We start from the raw sequence: 26,062 nt of genomic DNA on the forward strand, positions 1-26,062 counted from the left end.
CTGTGCATATTTTCCCATGAGATTGTGTAGAGGGGGTATGTCCCTTCCGTCTACACAAGTCTCCAATTACTCTAAGTTCTCCTCTCTGAGCTGTGCAGTGTGTGAAATCAGATTTCCACCCCTTGTCCCAGAAAAGCTGCATAAAGAAGAACTGCGGTCTGCTCACATAATTTGTAATAAAAACATCTTTGCCATTCTGAAGCTTCCCTCCAACCACTTTGCATATTATCTTATATATACTGTGGCTCTGTACTTACAAAATATGGTGCAGAAATCTCCCTCCACTGAGTCTGCCTGCAACCATTTTAACTGTGGGCAGCTGAAGCTGCTGCCTGTTCACTTCCTGGATTTACACAGAGGCACATCTCTAGATCTGGTACTCTGATTGGCCCTCTTATGACTCATCCCCCTTGCTTCCTGGCAAACTCTCATGAGAGCGAGAGAGAGAGTTGTGCATGATGTCATAAGCCTAGGCTTTTTTACCAGACAAGAAACGGGAAGTGGGCTGTATAAGGTATTTACTGGCAGAAAAAAAAAATACTTTTTTTACTATCCAAAGTTAAAAAAACAAGGGCAGATTGTTTAATAGATTAAAAGATTAAAAAATTACTGAAGTTCCGCTTTAAATTCTGGAATTTAAATGGCTGTAGAGAAGAGAAGACTGCAGATAAAAAGCTACAACTTATGTAGGAGGTTTTGTTTTATCTCTGTGTACAACCTGAGGCCAGTCACTTCACTGGGTATATTAAAAGGTTTATAATCACTTTAAACAGCAGTTGGTCAAAAGTTATTAACAACATCCTTAGATACATGCATGTGTCATCACCTCTACAGAAAACCTGTGCAAAGAGATATATGGAAACTATAATTGCTAATGTACATGACAGCCATTGCACTCATAGTGAAGTTCTAGGCTGAGGCTGGCCAGGCAAGTGCTTTATAAACAAAAAGCTGGGGGGGGGTTAGGGGTACTCATCCCTGTGTACATGCATAGATTTAGTGGATACAGACCCTACCCCACTTCCATTATTACTTTGGCTTCCTCCCTAACTGCGCCCCAAGCCTCTCAACCCAATTTTAGCTCACACTTTGGCCATCTAGGACTCAGTTAAATGCTCTGCCAGTCTTGTTTCCCTGCACGTCCCCCTGTTGGAGATTTTTAACTGCCCTCATAGCTATTCCTGGTGGCGCATAGCAGGTCTGACAACAGTCTGATCATTGTTGACTACATAGGGCGTATGCTCCTTTCAACAACTACAGGATACCTAAGATATACCTAATTCTAAGCATTTTCATTATCTTCAAATACACCACCTGCTGGAATCCCTCACCAGGAATTATGTCGGATCAACGCCCACCACGGCTTTCGAGACTAGATGTCGCACTCACTGAAGCACTCAAGGCCTAGTATCCCTATTATATCTCTTGCTCTTGTGTTCCTCATATACTCAGGACTCTTCTTACTGTGCACAGTGGGAATCAGGTCTTGGCACAGTGCAATCCCCTGAAGACTGGAATAAATGACGGGAGACCCTTGGGGTGGCCCTGGAGAATTTCTTTAAGTTAATGTCCAGTTGATACTACACCCCAGCGAGAATTGCGAAGTATCTCCCTACTTACCCTGCTTCTTGCTTTCAGGGGTGCCCAGACCAGGGTGACATGAAATACATATGGTGGATGTGCACCAAAGTTAAATGCTTATGGATTAGTCTATACCATGGTTAATACTTTCACTCAAACCTACATAAAGATCCCTGGGAGGCCTTGCTGCATAAGTCAATACAGGGCCTAACAAAGAGAGAACATGTCCTAGCTATCCACATTTTTATGGCCATGAAACAGACAATTGCAAAAGCATGGAAAACACCAGTCCTCTCTTTCGGCACATTCACGGCACACTCATGAATGAAAAACTCAAGGTGATTCTTGACAATAAGCATACGTTTTGGAAGACTTGGCAACCTTGTCGGACCAGTTCCCGACTATGCGACCACCCACACGTCTTCTTGATCTGTAATTCTCGTTGACTAACCGACCACACAGTCATTTCCTCCGGGAATTGCTATCACTCAACCCCCTCCTCCTTCCTTTTGTCTTCCTTCCCGCTTTTTTCTATCTGTCTTTCTCCTCTCCCCTTTTTTTTTTTTCAGTTATGCCTCCCTCTTAGCCCCCAATCGGGAGCAAAGAGGATGAATGGGATGAATCCTGCATTCGCTACCTTTTATACGCCACATGGCCCACAAGGTTTGTCAACCTTGATGCTGCTTTAGACCCATTTAGACCCATCCCACATTTCAGTTCTTTTTTTCTCATTATATCATGCATAGTTGCCAACATTGCATGTAGGTGGAGCATTTCTATAATTAGGGGTCGTGGCATTCTTTTGTAAGCGGGGCATAGCATAACAGAAAAATGCGCAGCTGCAAAATATGGGTGTGGTTTGAGCGGAATAGTGGGCGTGTCTTAAATGGGTGTGGCCCAAAAGGGGTGTGGTGTGAGATGAATGAGGGACGGAGGGAGAGAAAGAAAGAAAGAAAGAGGGAGAGAAAGAAAGAAAGAAAGAGGGAGAGAAAGAAAGAAAGAAAGAGGGAGAGAAAGAAAGAAAGAAAGAAAGAAAGAGGGAGAGAAAGAAAGAAAGAAAGAAAGAAAGAGGGAGAGAAAGAAAGAAAGAAAGAAAGAAAGAGGGAGAGAAAGAAAGAAAGAAAGAAAGAAAGAGGGAGAGAAAGAAAGAAAGAAAGAAAGAAAGAAAGAAAGAGGGAGAGAAAGAAAGAAAGAAAGAAAGAAAGAAAGAGGGAGAGAAAGAAAGAAAGAAAGAAAGAAAGAAAGAGGGAGAGAAAGAAAGAAAGAAAGAAAGAAAGAGGGAGAGAAAGAGGGAGAGAAAGAAAGAAAGAAAGAAAGAAAGAAAGAAAGAAAGAAAGAAAGAAAGAAAGAAAGAAAGAAAGAAAGAAAGAAAGAAAGAAAGAAAGAAAGAAAGAAAGAAAGAAAGAAAGAAAGAAAGAAAGAAAGAAAGAAAGAAAGAAAAACAGAGATGGATTGACAGCAGGCCCAGATCCTACACAACAGTAGAAATACAGTATGTGTATTCCAGAAAGTTTAACAATCAGCAGATAAAGATACTCCAAACACCTGGTGTTGGCACTTCAATAATCCCGGCACCAAGGTTGTTATGGTGTCAGGATGATTTAAGTGCATTATTTCTATTTCTGTCATCTGCCACGTAGCCTGCCACCAGATGCCATCAGGTGTCCCCAGCGGAGTTCCCCCTTACATCAGGCATTTTCAGCTGACTCCTCTCTTACATCAGGCATTGCCAGCGGAGTCCCCCCCTTACATCAGGCATTTTCAGCTGACTCCTCTCTTACATCAGGCATTGCCAGCGGAGTCCTCCCTTACATCAGGCATTGCTAGCAGAGTCCTCCCTTACATCAGGCATTGCCAGCAGAGTCCTCCCTTACATCAGGCATTGCCAGCAGAGTCCTCCCTTACATCAGGCATTGCCAGCAGAGTCCTCCCTTACATCAGGCATTGCCAGAAGAGTCCTCCCTTACATCAGACATTGCCAGCGGAGTCCTCCCTTACATCAGGCATTGCTAGCAGAGTCCTCCCTTACATCAGGCATTGCCAGCAGAGTCCTCCCTTACATCAGACATTGCCAGCGGAGTCCCCCCTTACATCAGGCATTGTCAGCGGAGTCCCCCCTTACATCAGGCATTGCCAGCGGTCCCCCTTACATCAGGCATTGCCAGCGGAGTCCCCCCTTACATCAGGCATTGCCAGCAGGGTCCCCCCTTACATCAGGCATTGCCAGCAGGGTCCCCCTTACATCAGACATTGCCAGTGGAGTCCCCCCTTACATCAGGCATTACCAGCGGAGTCCCCCCTTAAATCAGGCATTGCCAGCGGAGTCCCCCCTTACATCAGGCATTGCCAACGGAGTCCCCTCTTACATCAGGCATTGCTAGCGGAGTCCCCCCTTACATCATACATTGCCAGCGGAGTCCCCCTTACATCAGACATTGCAGCGGAGTCCCCCCTTACATCATCAGGCATTGCCAGCAGAGTCCTGTCCTTACACTAGGCATCCCCCAATGGAGCCCCCCTTTCCTTACATCAGGCATCCCCCAATGGAGCCCCCCCTTTCCTTACATCAGGTATTCCCAGCAGTGGAGACTCTCTCCGCCGCCATTACTAAACAGAATGGGACAAAATACTTAGCCGGGTGGTTGCCAATAGCAATTGAGCTGCGGCGCCGCCCACCCCCACCCCTTCCCACATCAGGTCACAGACAGACGGCAGCGGGGCGGGAGGTGGGAGGTGGGCGGTGCCACAGCTCAAATTCTATTGGCAGCCACCCAGGCCATTACTAAACAGTAATTGCTTGTTTTGGTCTTCGGGAAAATGGCGGCCGGTGGAGAATGCTTTTCTCACATTGATTGAACTTTGTATCAGAGCACATCAATCTATGTTATATGTAAGGATGTATCATGCTGACTGTGAAGCGTTTACATGTACTTTGCTGAGTCTTATTTTTTTGCACATTTTGTATGTTATTCATTTTTGTTCTATTCTTTTCTCAATAAAAACATTGTAAAAGAACTCATAGTGAAGTTAAAACTCGTTACCTACTTGTTTCAGGTAAGTGACTCAGGAAGTGGTAAAACCATAAGATCACTATCTCAGACAGATCCCAGCCTTTTATGGAGAGGTGAACACATTTCTCTAAGTGCCGGTTTCCTTTAAAGACTGACAGCAGTGTCATTCTTATAGCATGCATGCCTGACTTTATACCCACATTAATTCTGTCCTAAATTAATTTTCAAACACTTTTGTTTCCTGCAAAATTCAAACGTTGAACTAGATTTACAGAATCCATGTGAACTTGGCCACATAAAGAGTCACATGATTTTTTTTTTTTTTTGTGACGATTATGCTGCCTGATGCCGAAAGAGGACCTGACCCGGATTATGCACAATTTAGTATGTACAAATTGTTAATAAGCAGCAAAACTGCTTTAATACAAGCCATCACTGACCTCTCTAGCATCCCCAAAGATCCACCGAGATCTAAATATTCTAAAGTTGGGGTTCAGCTAGTTTAACAGCTAAGAAACATCTGCTGTGTGTTTACATTAGAAAGTAATGTGGTGTTTCGAAAATAATTGGCAAAAAACATAATTCTTTGTTGTGAAATTTGAAGATTAAAGTGATTGTAAACGATCACTTTGTAAAACAACCCATTTAGTTTAAAATAGAAATGAAAGGCAAAACATTTGTGTATAGATATAAAAATACAATATAAATACCTTTTTTCACTTTTTTTTTTTAAGTGATCACATTCTCAGCTGCATAAGAGCTGGGGGGAGGAGAAGCAGCAGCACAGTGATCTTTCCAGTAAATGGCTGTACAGCAGGGGCATGTCAGAACAAGTCTGATCATTGGAGGAGAGCAAACTAAATTCCCAGCATGGCTGGAGAACTGACCACGATGTGCTCTCCTGTTTAGTGTGGTCAGTTTTTAATAGGAACGCAGAGGGACTGGCAGGATCACCAGGGATTTCACATAAAGGAAGCAATACAAAGAGAACAGGGGACTTTCTCATACAAGTACATGGTACAGCAGGCACATATCAGGAATATGAAATTTTGGGGTAACAAACACTTTAATCCTCTACAATGCTTGTAGCTGCAGAGAAGTGGTGGCATGTTTTAAAGTGCTTTTACTGCTTGTTCAGAATGTGCAATCATTTAATTGTGCATAGATGGGGCGGGCACAGGTTCATTTTAACCACTTGAGCTCCAGAAGATTTTACCCCCTTCATGACCAGGCCATTTTTTGCAGTTCAGCACTGCGCTACTTTAACTGGCTATTGCGTGGTCATGCAATGCTGTACCCAAACACAATTTATATCATTTTTCCACACAGAGCTTTCTTTTGGTGGTATTTGATTATCACTGTGGTTTTTTTGTTATTTTTTGAGATATAAACCAAAAAAAGACCAACAATTTTGAAAAAAATATATATTTTTTTAAATTTTCTGCTACAAAACATATCCAATAAAAAAATAAATAAATAACATTTCTTTATAAATTTTGGCCAAAATGTATTATGTCATCAGTAAAAAAAATCCCAATACATGTATATTGATTGAAAGTTATTGCGTATACAAACTATGGTCTAGATACTGAAATATTACTATTTTTTTTTCTATTACTAATGGCGGTGATCAACGACTTATAGTGTGACTGCGATAGTGTGACATGCAATCTGACACTAATTGTTGCTGGGGGGGGACTGATTAACTGTCCCTGACATCTCCAGTGACACTGAGACTGCATTCACACCTGAGCGTATCTTTTTTTAGGCAGAAAGTCGCGCGATTTTTGCCCTGATTTTGTACAGGTCAAAAGGTCACCAATGTCAAAAGTAGAAAGCGCCAGTAATCTGCCAAAAAAAAATCTCCTGTACTTTTTTGGATGATGGCGTTTGGCTTCAGGCGACAGGATACTCAGATGTAAACAGGGGCCATTTAAATGAATAGGATTTGTCTTGTTGGGTGTTTGTAGAGCTGAGGCTTACAGCAGAAAAACGCCCAAAATTTCATCCTTTGTTTAGAACCCCTAGCGGCAGCCATTCGCATTCACCCCGATATACGGGGAGTTCTGCTACGCCAAAAAGAATATAAGCTGTCCTTGTTTGCAGACGATGTCCTCTTGACTTTGACTAGACCTCATATTTCTCTCCCTAATCTTATAGCTCTATTGAAGGACTTCAGCTCTATATCTGGATATAAAATCAACACAAGTAAAACAGAAGCTCTACCCCTACACATTCCACCTTCAGATCTCATTACCCTCAAACAAAACTACTCTTTTCATTGGTGTCCAGACTCCCTCAAATATTTGGGCGTAAACATAACCTCCTCGTACTCAACTTTATACCAAGCTAACTATCCTTCACTCTTTCGGGACATTGACCGGCTCTTGCGTCAATGGGATATTTATCCCATTTCTCTCTTGGACCGCATCAATGTCCTGAAGATGTCTATAATGCCAAGACTCCTTTATTTATATAGCCTCCTGATTCCCATTCCCATGTCACAACTTAAAGCCATGCAGAGAACATTCCTTAACTTCATTTGGCACTATAAAGCACACAGGATCGCAAGTTCAGTAATGTTTGCCCCCAAGTCAAGGGGCTGATTGGGAGCCCCAGATATTATTAAATATTATTTAGCCGCACATCTTAAAACAATTATCACTTGGTCCTCCAGAATGGCACCCAACATATGGGCAGAGATTGAAATGAGCATCACTCGCCCGGTACATCTCTGCGCCATGGTCTGGGCGGATCTAAACTCATCCATAGGCCAACTTAGAAACATATGCCTAGGTCCAATGTTATTCTCTCTTGCCATTTGGAAGAAATGCTCTCGTCAATTCCCTCTTGCATCCCCGTACCCTCCACTGTTAAATGTGTTGTTCAACCCTGATATCCCTGACAGCCTATCATACAATAAAATGCTTCCTTGGACACAGGCAGGCATTTTCCAGCTTTGACACATTGTACATCCCCTCACACATACACTACTACCCTTTGAAGAATTGCAAAAGAAATACCAGATCCCTAAACAATTATTTTATTCCTATCTTCAGATTAGACACTACTTTGCCTCTAAGTCTTCTACTTTGAGCCTAGATAGACCTATTCCTTTTGAATTTCTATGCGCTCAAGATCCCTATCAAACACACCTCATTACTGACATCTATAGGTTTTTAAATAACGCAACCCCTATTACTGATACCTCCCATTCTTATATGTAAAAATGGTCTCAGTTAGTAAATCGCTCTATCTCTCTCCCTCAGTGGCAGAAGATTTGGGAGGCTATTTCTAAATCTTCACAATGCGTGGAACAAAAAGAAACGGCTTATAAAATATTATATTTTTGGTATAGAACCCCTGAAATTTTGCATAGATACGATCCCAAGACTCCCCGGGTATGCTGGAGACACTGGCTCACACTTCCATATTTTTTGGGACTGCCCCCTAATACGCTCATTTTGGATGGCCATTCAGACCTTTATACAAGATTTGTTTAGTATCTCTCTCCCACTAGATCCTGTCCACTTTTTGTTGGGTCTACCGATCCCTGGCCTCTCTAAATATGCTCAAAAATTGGCTACCTTTATTCTACTTGCTGCAAAACGGGCTATACCTTTGCGATGGCTTTCACCCTCCCAGCCTTCCCTCTCACAGGTCCTACAAACGTTAGAGCAGATCTGTAGAATGGAACGACTTACTGCAATTGTGCATGATACTCTCCCGCAATTTTCCAAAATCTGGGATCTGTGGGATCATTCGAATCTTAACCCTGGTATTAGCTCTCTATCCCCCGCCGACGTACCACTCCTCTGAAATGACCTCTCATTAGATACCCAGCTAATTGCATGATGGTTTGTGTTTAGATTTTTGTTATATTGGTAGCGATGTGACTGCTTCTCTCAGATATGATATAAATTGTATACAAAACTTGAATGATTCCACACATGTTTTTGTTTATATGAAAAAAAATTTCAATAAAAATTATAATTAATTAAAAAAGAAAAATGCCCAAAAACGCCTAAGGCTGATTCACACCTGAGCGTTTTGTTTGCCTAAGGCTGCATTCACACCTAAGCGTTTTGTTTTCAGGCAGAAAGTCACGCAATTTTGCATTGTTTTTTGCCGCGTTTTTGCCGAGATTTTGTACAAGTCAAAAAGCAGAAAAACGCCTGTAATCTGCCTAAGCTCGTGTACTTTTTTGAGCTTCAGGCGTTTTGCTTCAGGCGCTTTTTAGGCATTTTTTCTGGTGTTTTACGAGCATTTTACGAGCGTTTTACGAGCTGAAAGTGCTCAGGTGTGAATGCAGGCCAAGGCTGCATTCACACCTTAGCATTTTGTTTTCAGGCAGAAAGTCACGTGATTTTACCATGATTTTGCAGCGTTTTTGCCGCGATTTTGTACAGGTCAAAAGGTCACCTATGTAAAAAGTAGAAAAACGCCTGTAATCTACCTAAACAGAAGCTCATGTACTTTTTTGAGCTTCAGGCTTTTTGCTTCAGATGACAGAACGCTCCGACGTGAACAGGGGCCAATTAAATTAATGGGATTTTGCTTGTTGGGCATTTAACTTGATGAGCGTTTTAAAATCTGAAAACACTCAGGTGTGAATGCAGCCTAATACAGCGATCAGTGCTAAAAATATACACTAAACTATAGACACTGGCTGGGAAGGGGTTAACATCTAGGGTGATCAAAGGGTTAAGCCAAGCCAGGCTGTGTCCAAGCACAGCCTGTCACATGTAAATGCAGAGATGCCGGTAATCGCTGTTCTTCGCCTCACACTGACAGAGTATGAGGAGAGGAGAGCCGATCAGGGGCATCTCCTTACAGAGGACATCTAGGGATGTAATCAGGGCACTGATCATCAGTGCCCTGATTACAATCGAGTGCCCACCAGTACCAGCAATGCCGCTGCCAGCAATCAGTGCCAACCAGTGCCCACAATTGACACAATTCTGTGTCCACAAGTGCCAGCAATCAGTGGCTATCCGTGATGCCAGTCAGTGCTGGCTATCACTGCTGCCCATAAATGCCCTTCACTGCTGCCCATCAATGCTCATCACTGCTGTCCATCAATGCCACCCATCCATGCCCATCAGTGCCACCCACCAGTGCCGCCTGTGCCCACCAGTGCTTGAGTTTGTTGTCAGAAAGTCCGACCGTCTGTATGCTCCATCGGACATTTGCTGACGGAATTTCCGACAACAAATGTTTGAGAGCAGGTTCTCAAATTTTCCGACAACAAAACTCGGACCTTCAGCAGACCTTTTCTGTCGAAAAAAGGACTGACTTTAGATTTAGAACATGTTTCAAATCTTTCCAACGGACTCGAGTCTGATCGAAAAATCAGTTCATCTGTATGCTAGTCCGACAGACAAAAAACGACGCAAGGGTAGCTATTGGCTACTGGCTATGAACTTCCTTATTCTAGTCCGGTCGTTCGTCATCACGTTCAAACAACCGGACTTTCGAACGGACTTTAGTCCGTTCATGTGTGCGCAATTCCGGTCCTTCGCAAGTCCATCGTAACTCCGTCGAAAGTCCGTCGGAAAGACCGTCGGACGTTTGATGCTCAAAAGTCCGCCTGTGTGTACACGGCATTACAGTACTTGTGAGTCCTCTCATGATCCAGCGTCATCCCTTCTGCAGCACAGGGGGAGCCATAGGACTCTGCTGCTGTCAGTATAATCCTGTGAGGAGGGAGCAGGAGGCATGGCCGAGCTGTGCTGTGTGTGTCTATGGATGCACACTGATCTGCTTTGGAGGCATAGGTGCCCTCTCAGCACATGGCTTGCCGAGGGGGCACCTGCAGAAATAAGGAGGAGACAACGTTGGCAGGGGGCTCGCACAGACCAGGTAAGTTAATAATAACATTAATAATAATAGTTAATAATTAATTAATTTTAAAAAAAAAAGGTTTAGGTTATGCAGGAATCATGCCTGCTATGAATAATAGTACTGTTGAATTCAAGATGATGCGAATAGATGAAGCCTGTCTAATTGTACTAAATTAAACTGGAAAAACGTTTCACTACATGCAAGCTAACCAAACAAATAAGTAAATAATAGAATTTCAAAATGCTGTGTAATGTACGGTATATTCTTACAGTGTTATTTTTTTTATTATTTGTTGTTACATTTATTTACCTCTACTGTTTTCTGTTGTCATTATAAAGCTGGTTGAATACCTGAAACTTAAGCCTGATGGAGTCATAACTGTATTAAGAGAGTTTTGTTCCAATGGCAGCACATCAGTTGGTAAGTTAGAGGATGAATGTCACATTGGTTAAAGCTTATCAGTGTCATTTCAGAAAGACAAATTATTGTAACACAACCTCATGTTTGTTTTTGCATCAAAATGTTCATCAGTTTTAGTATGGGATGAATATTAGATTATTGGAAACCTCTATTTCTCATAAATTGGTATTTTATGGGTCATTATTGTATTAACATCTTAAACAGCTACATCTCCTCTTTTACTCAGTAAACACTATATAGAAACTACAATTTAGCCAAAAGCTGGTGATATTTTAAAGGAGAAAATACTTGTGTGATCATCTTTCTTAAATTACCTTTACATACAAAATTATACAAAAGAGCAATATTAAAAATTGTCTAATATTTGAAGATTGTGATTTGATAATGCACTACTGTGTGTTTTAATGCATTTTTTTGCGTCGCTTTAACTGACAATTGCGTGGTCGTGCGACGTTGCACTCAAACAAAATTGACATCCTTTTTTTCCCCACAAATGAAGCTTTCTTTTGGTGGTATTTGATCACCTCTGCAGTTTTTATTTTTTTTGCTATAAAAAAAAGAGCGACAATTTTGAAAAAAAGCAATATTTTTTACTATAATAAATACCCCCCAAAAATATATAAAAAAACGATTTTCTTCTCAGTTTAGGCTGATATGTATTCTTCTACATATTTTTGGTAAAAAAAAAATCGAAATAAGCGTATATTGATTGGTTTGCGCAAAATGTATAGCGGCTACAAAATAGGGGATAGTTTTATGGCATTTTTATTATATTTTTTTTTTTATTAGTAATGGTGGCAATCTGCGATTTTTATCGTGACTGCAACATTATGGCGGACACATTGGACACTTTTGACACTATTTTGGGACCATTGTCATTTATACAGCGATCAGTGCTATAAAAATCCACTGAATACTGTGTAAATGACAATGGCAAGGAAGGGGTTAAACACTAGGGGGCGATCAAGGGGTTAAGTGTGTCCTAGGGAGTGATTCTAACTGTAGGGGGGGATGGGCTACTACTTGCGCGCCTGCCCCCCTGGGGCCGCACCTGTCTGCGGGTCGCTCCTCCGTTGGTCACCCACACCGCCGCGCCCTCCCGTCTGCCTACCCGACCAGGCCCCTTCATTCCCCGAAGACCAGACCCCTTCGGCCGGAGTCCCCCCCTCCCTGAGGGCCCGTCCCTTTCACCTGTGGCTATGGCCTAGCCAGCAGGGCAGCCTGCGTGGCCACACCAGTGCGTGGGGGACGGTCCCCTCTCCCCTTTGGGGGGCCCCTCCAGGTCTGACTCAGACCTCAGATCAGACGCAGCGAATCACCTAGCCCTGAAAATGGATGGAATTGGAGAGTCGGGCCCATACCCGGCTGTTGCTTGGGATGAGAGGTCCCCAGGGGCTAGACCACGATGAGTAGGTGGGTGCGGAAGCCCCGGGCGAGGGCCGGGCAAGCCGCCACGGGTTCAGATCTTGGTGGTAGTAGCAAATATTCAAAAGAGAACTTTGAAGGCTGAAGTGTAGAAGGGTTCCATGTGAATAACAGTTGAACATGGGTCAGTCGGTAATGAGAGATAGGCGAGCGCCGTTTGGAAGGGACGGGTGATGGCCTCCATCGCCCTTGGCCAATCAAAATGGAGTCTGAACCCGGAGCGGCAGATACGGACTTCTCGCGGCATCCAATGCGGCAATGTGGCTGATCCCGGAGAAGCCAGTGGGTGCCCTGGGGAGACTTCTCTCTTCTTTGTGAAGGGCAGGGCGCCCTGGAATGGGTTCGCCCCGAGAGAGGAGCCCGAGCCTTGGAAAGCGTTGCGGTTCTGGCAGCATCCAGTGAGCTCTTGCTGGCCCTTGAAAATCCATATCCATATCCACAGCAGGTCTCCAAGGTGAATGGCCTCTGGCATGTTAGAACAATGTAGGTAAGGGAAGTCAGCCCTGTAACTTCGGGATAATGATTAGCTCTAAGGGCTGGGGCTTACAGCGGGGCTGTGCACCCACCGCAGCTGGATGAGGCGCCGCCCCCACCCCCCACCATCCTCGCCCCTGCCTCCCCCCCTTCCCAGGGGAAAAGGCGGCCAGGGTTGGGTGGCTGGGTGCGGGCAGCAGTGGCGACTCTGTACGCGTGCCGGATCCTTCCTGTGGCTTGCCCCAGCTGCGGTGGGGTGCCGGGGGGACGGCGCCTCGGCCAGTGCGTAGCAGCTGACTTAGAACTGGTGCGGGCAAGGGGAATCCGACTGATTAAAACAAAACATCGCAAAGGCCCAAGGCGGCTGTGGCGCAATGTGATTTCTGCCCAGTGCTCTGAATGTCAAAGTGAAGAAATTCAATGAAGCGCGGGTAAACGGCGGGAGTAACTATGACTCTCTTAAGGTAGCCAAATGCCTCGTCATCTACCATCTTTTGGTAAGATAGTGTAAGTATACCTAAAGTAAGGGTGGTCCAGTTTGGTCATGTGATCAGGTCCCAGCACTGGCTTCAGGGGAGAGGAGAGACAGCAGATGTCTCATAGTAAGTCTATGGGTGACATCACCACCCAGGCACTGCAGTCATTGTTAGCGCTCTCTCCTATCTCCTGAAGCTGGCCGCTGAGGAGATCACATGACTGGGCAAGAGCGCCCTTAGATTTGGTAAGTATACACATCTTTCCTTTACAGAATAGTTAGCATAGGGCTTAGAATGGGGTGGGAGTAAGTTTAAAGTGTTACTGAACCCAGGACCCTGCATTCACTATATCTGGTCTCCCACAGTACACAGAACACGGAAATGCAATTATTTTGTAAATCTAAACTGCTAAATATCTTTTCTTAGCAGCAGTATATAGCAGTCTTGTGACTTGTATCAGTGTCCACCCAATCACTGGTTAAAGCTTGTAGGAGATGTTTTCATCCTCCTCTGACTATCCTACGAGGCTGCATGACCCCTGACTTTCTGTCTTGACAGTGCTGATTGCCCCTGTGCTGATCACATGCACCCTCCCAAAAATGAAAAAAAAAAAACTCTCTAGCAATACACACCAAACTGAGCATGTGCAGAGTGCCTCCAAGGCTCTGTGCTATCAGCAAATGGATTGGGGACAGTAAAAGAAGGGGAGGATCAGAGAAGACAGGATCAAACAGCCTTTTTATACAGTGTGGAGGATTAACCCCTTAGGTTCCACAGTGAGTATAACAAGCATGCTTTACTGCATATACAGACTTATTTTACTGTTGTGGATTGAGTAACACTTTAAGCATAGTTAGATTTTAACGGGACTTGGTGAATGAATGGTCATTTCAAAAGAATTGTTTTTGCATGACATGTATGTCATGAATGTTTTTCTTTTTTTCTTTCTTTTTCTAGGCATTTGTGCAGCAACACCTTCACTTCCAAAAGCTGTAAGTACATCGAAACAGAACATTTTAAATTGCATTGTATTATACAATGTATTGTACAGACTTTGTATTGTACAATGTATTGTACAGGCTTTGTTTACATCCCAAAGCCTGGTAAAAATGGAATGAACTTGCTGAATAAAGTTCAAAGAAAATTCTTTATTTTGCAATCATAAATTGTTAAACCAAAACATTGCTCTGCTTCTCTTGTTTTATTCAGTGAATGTCATGATCATATTCTTGTTATGTTTCCATTATTAAGACATTTGAAGCCACCCACAAATGCATAATGCAGTAAGAATCTTTAGGAAACAACATTAACGTAAACCTTTCATAAAAGAAACTGTCATTGCAGACTATTCATTTTCACAAAATCCCAAATCCGATAAACGGTATAGAACATCCCATACAAAAAAAATAAATAATGACATTTAACAGTAGCTGAAGCTATGTAACAGATTTCTTTCTCTTAAGCCTTGTACACACGCTCCGAAAATCCGACAACACACATTTGTCCACGGAATATTTGAAAACCTGCTAGCCAACATTTGTCCACGGAAAGTCCCACAACAATTGTCCGATGGAGCATACACACGGTCGGATTTACCGCCAACAGCCTGTCAACGAACATTTCCCGTCGGAAAGTCTGATCGTGTGTACGAGGCTTTACAGAGCGAGATCCCCATGTAGCTCTCTGTCAGATAGCTTCTTGAGTCCTAGTCCAGAGCCTTGCTCTAGCCCTTACTTATTTATCCAACCTGCTGCTGGTTACAAGTGAGAAGCAAAACCTGATTCGGATCCCACACTGCCAAGGTGGCCCGGAAAACCCGGACCAGATTCCACCTTAGTTTCCCACACACACATAGGGAGAGATTTACTAAAACTGGAGCACTCAGAATCTGGTGCAGCTGTCAATCAGCTTATAACTTCAGTTTGTTCAATTAAGCTTTGAAAAAAACAAACAAAACAAAACTGGAGGCTGATTGGTTTCTATGCAGAGCTGCACCAGATTTTGCACTCTCCAGTTTTATTTATTTAATATTATTTATTTCAGGTACTTATATAGCGCCGTCAATTTACGCAGCTCTTTACATATATTGTACATTCACATTAGTCCCTACCCTCAAGGAGCTTACAATCTAAGGTCCCTAACTCACATTCATACATAGTAGGGACAATTTAGACACGATCCAATTAACCTACCAGCATGTCTTTGGGGTGTGGGAGGAAACCGGAGTACCCGGAGGAAACCCACGCAGGCACAGGGAGAACATGCAAACTCCAGGCAGGTAGTGTTGTGGTTGGGATTCAAACCAATGACCCTTCTTACTGCTAGGCGAAAGTGCTACCCACTGCACCACTGTGCCGCCCTGTTTTAGTAAATAACCCCCCCCCATAGTATCCCTCAAACACCTCGCCCTAGATGTGTTGGAGACACTCACAGGTCTTGAAACATACTGGCCATTACAATAAACATTGCTGATTTGCACTAGCTCCTGTTTCAAGACATGTGAGTGCCTCCAACACATCTAGATTATGTATGCTATTTTTACTGTGTGAATGCATCCAGGCAGTTCATATGTAGTGTGCATTGCCTACCATGGGGGCTATTATACAGTGGGGAAAATAATTATTTGATCCTCTGCAGATTTTGCAAGTTCGCTCATTTACAAAAAAATGAAAGGTCTATAATTTTTTATCATAGGTGTATTTTAAATGATAGAGACAGAATATCAACCAAAAATCCAGAAAAAACACATGATACAAATGTTATAAATTGAGTTGCAATTCAGTAGAGTAGAGTAAAATAAGTATTTGATTCCTTCCCAAACAAAACATGACTTGGTGGAGAAACCCTTGTTGGCAAGGATTATTATTATCTTCATTTACTAGCAGGTGAATATGGCCCCCCATGCATTCACATACTTTGAATCCAGCCCTTAAGTGTAAAAAGGTTGCTGATCCCTTATTTAGATGTTCATTGACAAACTTCAGATGGGCCTGTACCTGTGTCTTCTTGAGGAGGAGGACCTTGCAGGCGCTGCAGGATTTCAATCCATGGCAGCGTATTGTGTTACCAATGGCTTATTTGGTGACTGGTCCCAACTGCCTTGAAATCATTCACATGCTTCTCCCGTATAGTTCTGGGCTGATCTCTCACTTTTCTCATGATCATTCTTATCTCACGAGACAAAATCTTGCATGGCGCTCCAGACTGAGGGTGATTGATGGTTATTTTGTATTTCTTCCATTTGCGAATAATCGCTCCAACAGTTCTTGCTGATGGTCTTGTAGCCCATTCCAGCCTTGTGCAGGTCTACACTCTTGTACCTGATGTCCTTTGACAGCTCTTTAGTCTTGCCCATGATGGTGGGTTTGAATGGAAGAAAGAGATTCTGTGGACAGGTGTCTTTTATACACATAACGATTTGTCGTTAGGAGCACCTTCTTACATTGATAGGACTAATCTGTGTACCACATGAGCACAAACTGTAACCAGTCTGTGGGAGCCAGAAATATTGTTGGTTGGTAGAGGATCAAATACTTATTTTACTTACTGAACTGCAACTCAATTTATAACATTTTTATTGTGTGTTTTTTTCTGTATTTTTGATTGATATTCTGTCTCTATCATTTAAAATACACCTATGATAACAATTATAGACACTTAATTTCTTTGTAAGTGGGCAAACAAATAATTATTTTACCCACTGTATATATATTTTAAAGATTTTTTTCTAATGATTTGTTGTAGTTATAGTGAATGTGGTAAAAATTCACCTTGCAAAGAATACCCAATCACATGCAAGGAAAACAATAGTAATAAAAAAGTGTATTTTTGCTGGCACGTGATTGGATGATGGAAGTCAGCAGAGCTTCACCTTGATCACTAAGCTATGGGAAAAATTCATTGCAAAGTGAAATTTTCCTTCCAAAGTGAAAATCCTATTTGCCTTTATTAAATCAACCCATTTGCATCAGTAACTGAAAGTATTTAAGCTAGAGGTTTACAAAAATGATAAAAGCTACAGTAAATGTTTTAGTAATCAACTAAGCTTACATATGAAAAATGATTTGGTCTTCTAATATCTTGCCTTGTTTTTCCCCAGAGACCATCAGCAGCTAATTCTGACGGCTACACCCCTGAACCTTTTATTGGTAAGAACACAGTGAAATTGAAATTCTGGCATTTTGCAGTATTTTCACTCTATAGCTATCAGAAATTTAAGTGACTAGAATATTTGGTTACATATAAATTATAACAGGTACACAACACATAAAGCATGAAACTGCTTCAAATGCCAAAATGAATTTAACGGCTGAATATTTTGATGCTCATTATTAAGAAAGTAACATATTTCCGCTGAGCAATCAGATGAATATGACAATGTAATACAAACTTCAGCAATTTACTGCTGCAGGAGACCCTGCAGTGGGGGCATTGGAGCATACAAAGAAGTGACTCGGGAAAAAAATTGAATCAAAAGCATCCCATAAAAAAAAAAAAAAAAAAGGTAATTATCGGTTCTGCAGCCTGTGACTCAAAAAAAAATCACAGAGCTACAGCCTTCATTTGTAGACATTTCCAGATGTGTTAGATACCTGTCCACCTGTTATCTACTATGTCACTTCTGTGTCATTAACCTAAATGGCTTCAGTAAGACCTTCCATGGCTCTTTATGCCTCAGAGAATTCAGCTTTCCTTGAAAATGAGTACCCTTGAACCAAATAAAACCCGATCCCGAACTTCCATTAAGTAAATGATCACCTTTGCTTTGAGGGATCAAATTTTTCTTTACTAACTTTAGCATTGATTGTCACCTCTGCTTCTATCTCCAGGACTACAGTATACAAATATGCCATATTATAGAGCCAAAGAAAGGTCAAGCCTATTAAGCTGTGAACTGACATGAAAGCAATGGCACCATAAGGCATTAGCTACAGTCTTTCTAATTTGATCTGAATTTTTAGAGGCAAGGTCCATCATTACCAACATGGAATGGTAGTCAAATATCTGCACGGACCACCTGCAAATGGCCATGCATGTGCCACACTAGCTGGGGATCCTGCTCATTACTTTGCTCCTTGTGCAGCACTGCACACCAGCTGCACCCCTAGCAAATTAGCTCCATTGAAGATGAAAGGAGTAAACAATAGCTCCTCCCATAGGCCAAAACAGGGTCATGGCTACTGGCTGTAGGACTTTTCTTCATGCTTAAATGGTGCCACAGATGTACCATATCCAGTCATATGCTGTGTTCATCCAACTTTGGGTAAATGTGCTGCCAGCACAATATGTTGAAGTAGAGATAGAAGGAGAAGATGGACCCAAAGTTACTATTTTTTTCCATGTTTCTGGAAGTTCCTAATATCAATTACACAAGTCTCACATACGTGACAACTGTAGGAATGTGCCATAAACAACCTATAATAGTCGTTAAATTTTCAATCAATTTATGTCAGAGATAACCACTTGCTACATTTTTCTTTGCAGCTGGAGAAAAGCCACGAATTTTGCCCATGGACACCAGTGTTTATGACAGCCCATACAGCGATCCAGAGGAAATAAAAGACCGTAAAGTCTTCCTCAAGAGAGATATGCTTCTCATAGATGAAGTTGACCTGGGTGCTGGAAATTTTGGCTGTGTTAAGAAAGGAGTCTACAAGATGAAAAGGTAAATTACTTCAATTTGAAACAGTTACAGCCTTGTTTGTAAAATGTTTGCAGACTTCCAGCTGTGTTATAGTGCAACCTGCATGGCAACTGAAAAGCACAATCTTCTCAGAGTTTGATTTACTACAACTAGAGAGAGCAAAATATGGTGCAGCTCTGCATGGAAACCAATCATCTTGCAGTTTTTTTTGTTAAAGTTAATTTGAAGAAGCTGAAGTTAGAAGCTGCTTAGCTAACATGCAAAGCTGCACCGGATTTTGCACTCCCTAGTTTTAATAAATCAACCCCACTGTGTGAAAGAACGGGTCTATCTCTGTAATAAATGTGTAGCGCTGGTAGATTTTTCAATCTACCGCTTATAGGTAAATTTAGTGGGTCATGTTTTGTATATAGTTCAGATTTAGTTTATTGTCAGATTTGGCCTCTGTTCCAGTTTGGCTGTGTTGCGTGTAGTTTCACACTGTGCCTGTCGTTGTCACCATGGGTCGGTGTTGGAAAGGCAACATGCTGAAGTGTATTAGTGCTCTTCTGTCCCGGAGATAACTCGGCAGAGGTGGTCCTCCGAGTTGCATTCTGGGAGAGGGTATTTATGGAACAGACGCCATGTTTAGGGGGGGGGTTTCCGCCTCGTGGCCCTCCTGGCCTAGAGGTATGTGTCAGTGAGTGCTACCTCGTGGCCCTCCAGCCTGGAGGGTTGCGATGCTGCAGCCGGGCAGGTAGACCCAGAGGTCTGACTGGGGTCTGCTATCGTTGGGATGGTCCTGTGCTGTCTGTCCTGTGGGAAGAAGCCGGACAATCGTGAAGATCCAGGGGAGGACCCATCTTGGAAGGGACCATGCAAGGCTGGTCTTGAGAAGGGCCTGGTGACTCAATTAAAGGACGTATCCTAAACTACCCTACCGCACAAGTACTGCTGGGTCGGCTTAAAGGTTCTGGTACTGTGTTTGCTGTTCATCGAAAACCACTACATCCTGTGGCAGAGGATCGTACAGGTTTTATTTCACTCAAGTCTGTGGCAGAGACTTTTTGTTCGTGCTGCGTACCGGCTGCTAGGTTGGTGAGAGAGACCTATCTGGGCGGGCAAAGATTTACTCCTGAAAGGAAAGTATATTCATCCTTAGGATTCCAATTACTCAGTGCTATACCAAGAAAAGGTATTTGAACTTCCCTGCAACTCTTCTTCTACCTCTTTCCTGCTACTTCTTCCAGTTATATCCCATTAAAGCAGGGGTCTCAAACTAGTGGCCCTCCAGCTGTTGCGAAACTACAAGTCCCATGAGGCATTGCAAGGCACAAACATGATTCCTACAGGCAGAGGCATGATGGGACTTGTAGTTTCGCAACAGCTGGAGGGCCACCAGTTTGAGACCCCTGCATTAAAGCATTGGAAAAGTACTCAAGTGACTGGTGCCTACATTGTTTGATAGTAAGCTCAACTGGAGCCCTAGACCCGGTATTGGTGAAATTACAGATAACAAGGTGACGGTAACAGCCCGCTAAAAAATCAGCAGCTCCACCGTGAGTTAGTGCTACAAATGCTAGTGCTTTAATTCAATAAGATGACATGAATGAGAGATGCTGTCTCAAATCAGAAAATACTATACACAACATACAATAAAACACATAAAATTTGCCCTCTTTGAAAGTCGATATATTGAACTAAATTTGTAACAAATTTAAACAGCATGAAGACAGCATATGTTAGTAGAAATCTATTAATTTACAGTCTATTATTTTGTCTCACCGAAGCTAGGTTCACATTACTACACATAATAATAATTGCAGCGCTAAATAAATAAAGTCCAAAGTAAATCATTAAAAAATAGTCCATGTAGTGCTTGAACACTAAAGTGCATAGTGACAGATGAAAAGAAGGTCCATGTGATTGTTTAGATGAATATCCACCTGGTGCACCTCCACCATGATAATAAACAGGATGTGAGCTTACCAGATCTTTAGACTCCACACCATAGGAGTCTAGATAAGCGTTTAAATAATGATCCAGCACTCAAGGCAAATCCCTCAGTGGTTAGACCAGAAAGGAAGGTAACATGGCTGGCCAAACAAACCCCTGGTGTTCCTCAGACATGACCAATAAGGAAGAAAAAGGGGGTCCACATAGTGTAAAACCGTAAAAAACATTTATTTTGAGAAAAGGTTAAGGAACACTTATAGCAATCCAGTGAAAAGTCAACGGTTAAAATGGTAGTTCCCAGGATAAAAACAATTTGTATGCAAGCTCAATTGACGTGGTCAGTTCAGATATAGACTACGTTCTGGTTAGTTCAGACACAGAATACGTCCTGGTTAGTTCAGACATAAACTACGTCCTGGTTAGTTCAGGCATAGACTACATCCTCTACGACTAACCCTGCCAATTGAGCTTGTATACTACTTGGATCCCCAGGGGTTTGTTTGGCCAGTCATGTTACCTTCCTTTCTGGTCTAACCACTGAGGGATCATTATTTAAACGCTTGTCTAGACTCTTATAACAAGTAGTCTAAAGATCTGCTAAGCTCACATCCTGTTTATTATCACAGTGGAGGTGCACCAGGTGGAATTTCATCTAAACAATCAATTTTTTTTGGATATTACCTCAATGGACTTTCTTTTCATCTGTCACTATGCACTTTAGTGTTCAAGCACTATATGGACTATTTTTTAATGATTTAGTTTGAACTTCATTTGTTTAGCGCTGCAATTTTTATTATGTAAGTTTTTGCACAAATTGGTTTTGTTGTGATATTGCAAGAAGCTTTATTTTACATAGGCTATTGTCACCTGCACAGTAATTTTTTATTCTTTGTCACATTACTGTGCGCCGGGAGCTCAATTTAAATCACATGCTTTCCTGACACACACAGAAACGAACTGCTCTTTACTGTCAGAAAAATGTATGCAATGTGTCTTTTTTGGAAACTCTGTTGTAAAAGAGGTAAGGGTTTGTTTTTCAGGCGTCAAATTGATGTGGCTATAAAGATGCTGAAGCTACAGAGTGATAGTGAGAAGGCAATAAGAGATGAAATGATGAAGGAAGCAGAAATTATGCACCAGCTGGACAATCCATACATAGTCAGAATGATAGGCTTGTGCGAGGCAGAGTGCCTTATGTTGGTTATGGAAATTGCATCAGCTGGACCCCTCAACAAGTTTCTGCCAAGTAAGAAGTAAGTAAACATTTAAGATTAGCTAAAGAAATACTCAAATCATAATTCAAGCCAATGTGACATAAATGTAGTGGTTTGGCAAAACACAGATTTGGCTACTATTAGTGAAGTGTTTTCCCCTTGTTCATATGCTAAGGGTATATACTGTAATTCAGGAGACTGATGCAATCAGAAAAGCTTATGTAACATCTTAAGCCAAACAAATGGAATGTTGCTAATTTGGTAGCCTGATATGCCAAATTGTTCATTAAAAAAGTTCAGTACATGTAAGTCTTCCCCCTGTTTTACACAGAAATGATTGGGGGTGACACCTATCTGTCATATAAGCATTGTCAAATTCCAGAAATGCTACATGCAGCAACTGTTCCTTCCAAGTTCCCGTAACAGGATAAAATCAGCCTCCATTGAATGCAGCTTGGCAGGGATTAAACATGGAGCACACATTTAGTTAAAATAGAACTAAAGGCAAAACGTTTTTGATTTTGGATAGAGTAAGGGAAAGTTATTACCCCGTAAGGTAAATATTTGCCATCTATGTCCCATTGGGGAGATTTCCCTTCACTTCCTGCCCCATAGCCAAAACAGGAAGTGAGAGGAACCATTTTACAGAATATTCTGCTTGTTTTCTTGGTGGACATACAATGTTCTGTTCTGTGCTATGCATATCTTTGGACTTACGTTGAGCTTTATATTTTCAGATGGTTCCATATTTTTATTTTTAATTTTTGTCTAATATATATGAGTGATGATGATGTTTACATATATAACAATGATCAGGGATCGTCCCTTCCACCCTTAGGTTCACCAGGCTTCTATTTTTCTTATTTTGGATGGTTTTCCATTGGATATTAGTTGTTATATATTTTGTAACAACTACGAAGAAACCTGTTCTGAATTTTTTTTTCAGATTTAGATAGAGGCTTGGTTCATGAATCTGCAGTAATGTTTCATGCCCTGACTGTCTGCTTACCTATCTGGTCTGTGTATCAGCTTTAGGGACCGGGCTCTCACACATGTGTGTTTAAGTAATCTTCTCTCAGCTTGGCTCCACACCAGCCTTTAACAGGAAAGACTATGTTGCCCCACGCATTGCAAGCCAGCTTTGCCCGAGCAACAATTGTGTGAAGGCTTCCCTGGGTGATTTTTGCCATGTGCTCTACATTTGATTCCCGTGTACCGACTTTGGCTTGTTCTCCTGACCATCCCTGTCTGCTTGTTGCCCTGACCTTCGGCTCGTTCTTCTGACCATCCCTATCTGCATGTTGCCCCGACCTTTGGCTTGTCTTCCTGACTATTCCTTGTTGCCCTGGACTGCTGCTTCCTCTCCATCCACCAGAGCCAGCCGTGAGCTGGGAGACCCTGTGGGCCGCAACCTGGAGTCAGCTGCAGCCAAGTCCATCCTCACCTTTAGGGGCCCTGGTGAAAGCCTGCTGGCTCTTAGACTCTGCGCTCTGGGGAATCTTATGCTCTTGCTCCCTGTTCAGGACCGTTGGCTGCAACCCTGTGTAGCTGCTTCTCACTACCATTGACCATCAGCAGTCAGCCGTTGGGTCCACAACCTCTGCGGTGTGTTCCTAGTCACTTGGTCCCACAGGTGAGCTGACACCGGGTCTGATGTGAATGAGAGGCTTGGATCCAGCCTTCCTCTTTCGTGGTGTTCATATGTTTCACCTCAACATCAAATAGAGGCTTGGTGTTCCTATAGATTTCAAATTGAGGCTTGGATCCATCACGGTCCTCCCTCATTTCCGGTTACCTCCTGTTTGCGGTCTATATAAATTGCATGATGGCTGAATGTCGGTTCCATTCCCCAGATGATGTCAGTTGTGATGAAACGTGTAGCCTGAACGTATGTGACCTGAATGAACCATGCACCTGAATCCCAGGAGTGGTTCGCACTAGCCCCGGGCTTGGATTCTGTATACATATGCACATAAGACGATAATGTTTGTGAGTATTATCAGTTTGTGTTCACAATCAGGCATCAGGTGCGAAGACCAGTCGCTATAGCAGTTGCAGGACTACCACCGACCAGCAGGATAGGTACACAGGCAGTCACCCTGGCAGATGACGCAGGTTAACCTGAGGTGCGGAGTCTAAGTACTAACTGGTGTTCACCAGAGCTCCTGATGGTGGAGATGGATTTAGCTGTGTGTTAGTACCAGGTCGCGGTCCTCAGGATCACCCCATCAGGAGGTGAGCAAGCTGGGGTCCAGTAGCGGATAAGCAGATAAGGATAAAACAGAAGCATGGTCAGTAAACAAGCCAAAAGGTCGGTAATGAGTATTTACAGGTTGGGATCAGGCAGAAGAGTAGTCGAGGAACAAGTCAAGGGTTGATAACGAGTGGTAGCCAAATATGGACGGCAGCAGGGCAGACAAGAGCAAAGCACTGGCTGAGAAAGCACAATAACCTGGCAAAGAGGCCAGTGCAGGGACAAGGCTTATATAGGAAGTTTATGGGAGGAACAAGGAGTTCAAGGTTCAACAGCAACTGAGACACAAGGCAGGCTTGTCCAAAAGAAGGGCCTCATCCTCATAATTATTTACTTGGCACTTTATTGAAGATCATCATATTTGGACTTCACTGATTGGACACTGTAGAGTGGATTTTCTATTTTTAACTGTTCATTCATGTTTGATTTTGTTTTTCACAGTTTCTGAGTATGTTTATTTAATGATGCATCTATACACTTAGCGCTGCACTTAGAGTACTACTTAGAACACCTGCCATGGGGCACGAGGTAGTGTCCACCTCTGGATTTGCTTGGGATCCGTGGTAAATTTATATTTTACTCAACCCCTCCCCTCCTTAATTTCCCTGTCTTTCCCCTCTTTTGTGTTTCTTTACTTCTCCCTGATTTGTGCGGGATTACTTAATCTGAACTGAGTACTTAGGTTTAGAAAAGGACTGAACTTCTGAGACTACTTGCTCACCCCCTTACTGGAGACTATATTTGCGACTTCATATCGCTAAAGCCTGTCTACGTTATTCACTAAGGAATGACTTAACTCTAAGTGCACGTTACATTGAGCCATGTCATTTAAAAAATATGGGTACTGCCATTGCTGATCCTCTTCTGAAAAATATTAGTTACTTTGCCTGTTCTGATCCAGTGGCCTCATCACAGCAGAAATTGTTATCTGGAACACTTAAATCAGGTAATCTTTCTCTCTCTGTCTGTACTCTCTGCTGTCTTTCTCCTATCCCTTGGCAGGACCTGGTTTACCTGCTGATGGCACTGTGGGTCTCTGGGCTGAAAGCTGTAGTTTTAGTGACCACCAGGCGGTGTCTCACAGCAGCCAGCCAGGGCCGTCATGGGCACGCTGGGCAGTTGCTCGGGGGCCCCACTTGCCTGGGGGGGGGGGCCACCTGCCCAGCATCCCCAAAAAGCCCCGGGTCTCCTGTTTCTCATTAGCCCTGAGTGTCAACATCCAGTGATTGGTGGGCAAGCTGGGGGCGTGAGAGTGAAGCTGTCAAATCTAAGCACTGATGTCAGGGATGGGCGGATGGGCGGGTCCCCGATGTCAGGGATGGGCGGATGGGCGGGTCCCCGCCCATCCCTGACATCAATGCTTAGATTTGACAGCTCCAGGGGCGTAACAAGTGGGGGAGGGGGTGGTCCACCCTGGGTGCCACACATTGGGGGGTGTCAGTGGCTGGGTGGCATTTTTTTGGGGGGTGCGCTCTGCACCCAGGTCGGGTGACACTGTCTGACAGAATCCCGAGGGCATCCCTGGCTCTGGCTGCTCTGTTTAGTATTTTTGTTGTCAGCTGGAACACCCCCAGGGCCATGGCCAAAATAATATGGCCTGATTACTGTTTTCTCCTGCTAGCTCCACCCACCACTGCTGAGCAGCTGAGCTGAATGTGTCATCATTCAGCGCGGGGGCGGCTGCTGTTACGCACTGTGGCCACACAGTCTTCCGGAGTCCAGATCTCCCGGGCTGAAGCTGAGAGCCCGAGGTGAGCTAGTGATAGGGGGTGTGTGTGGGTTGT

The 26,062-nt window shown here is 43.1% G+C and overlaps 1 protein-coding gene across 1 annotated transcript in view; it reads left to right on the forward strand.

The window, feature by feature from the left end:
* The window catches only part of ZAP70 (zeta chain of T cell receptor associated protein kinase 70), a 148,440-nt gene that overhangs the window by 94,236 nt on the left and 28,142 nt on the right, over positions 1-26,062 (forward strand). Inside the window, exons 5-9 of the mRNA XM_073599211.1 lie at positions 10,775-10,856; positions 14,189-14,223; positions 17,331-17,379; positions 18,716-18,896; positions 21,851-22,063. Coding sequence (XP_073455312.1) covers positions 10,775-10,856; positions 14,189-14,223; positions 17,331-17,379; positions 18,716-18,896; positions 21,851-22,063 — 560 coding nt within the window. The remainder of the gene's footprint in view (positions 1-10,774; positions 10,857-14,188; positions 14,224-17,330; positions 17,380-18,715; positions 18,897-21,850; positions 22,064-26,062) is intronic.

This window comes from Aquarana catesbeiana, linkage group LG01 (genome assembly GCF_042186555.1).
Source record: "Aquarana catesbeiana isolate 2022-GZ linkage group LG01, ASM4218655v1, whole genome shotgun sequence".
Lineage (NCBI taxonomy): Eukaryota > Metazoa > Chordata > Amphibia > Anura > Ranidae > Aquarana > Aquarana catesbeiana.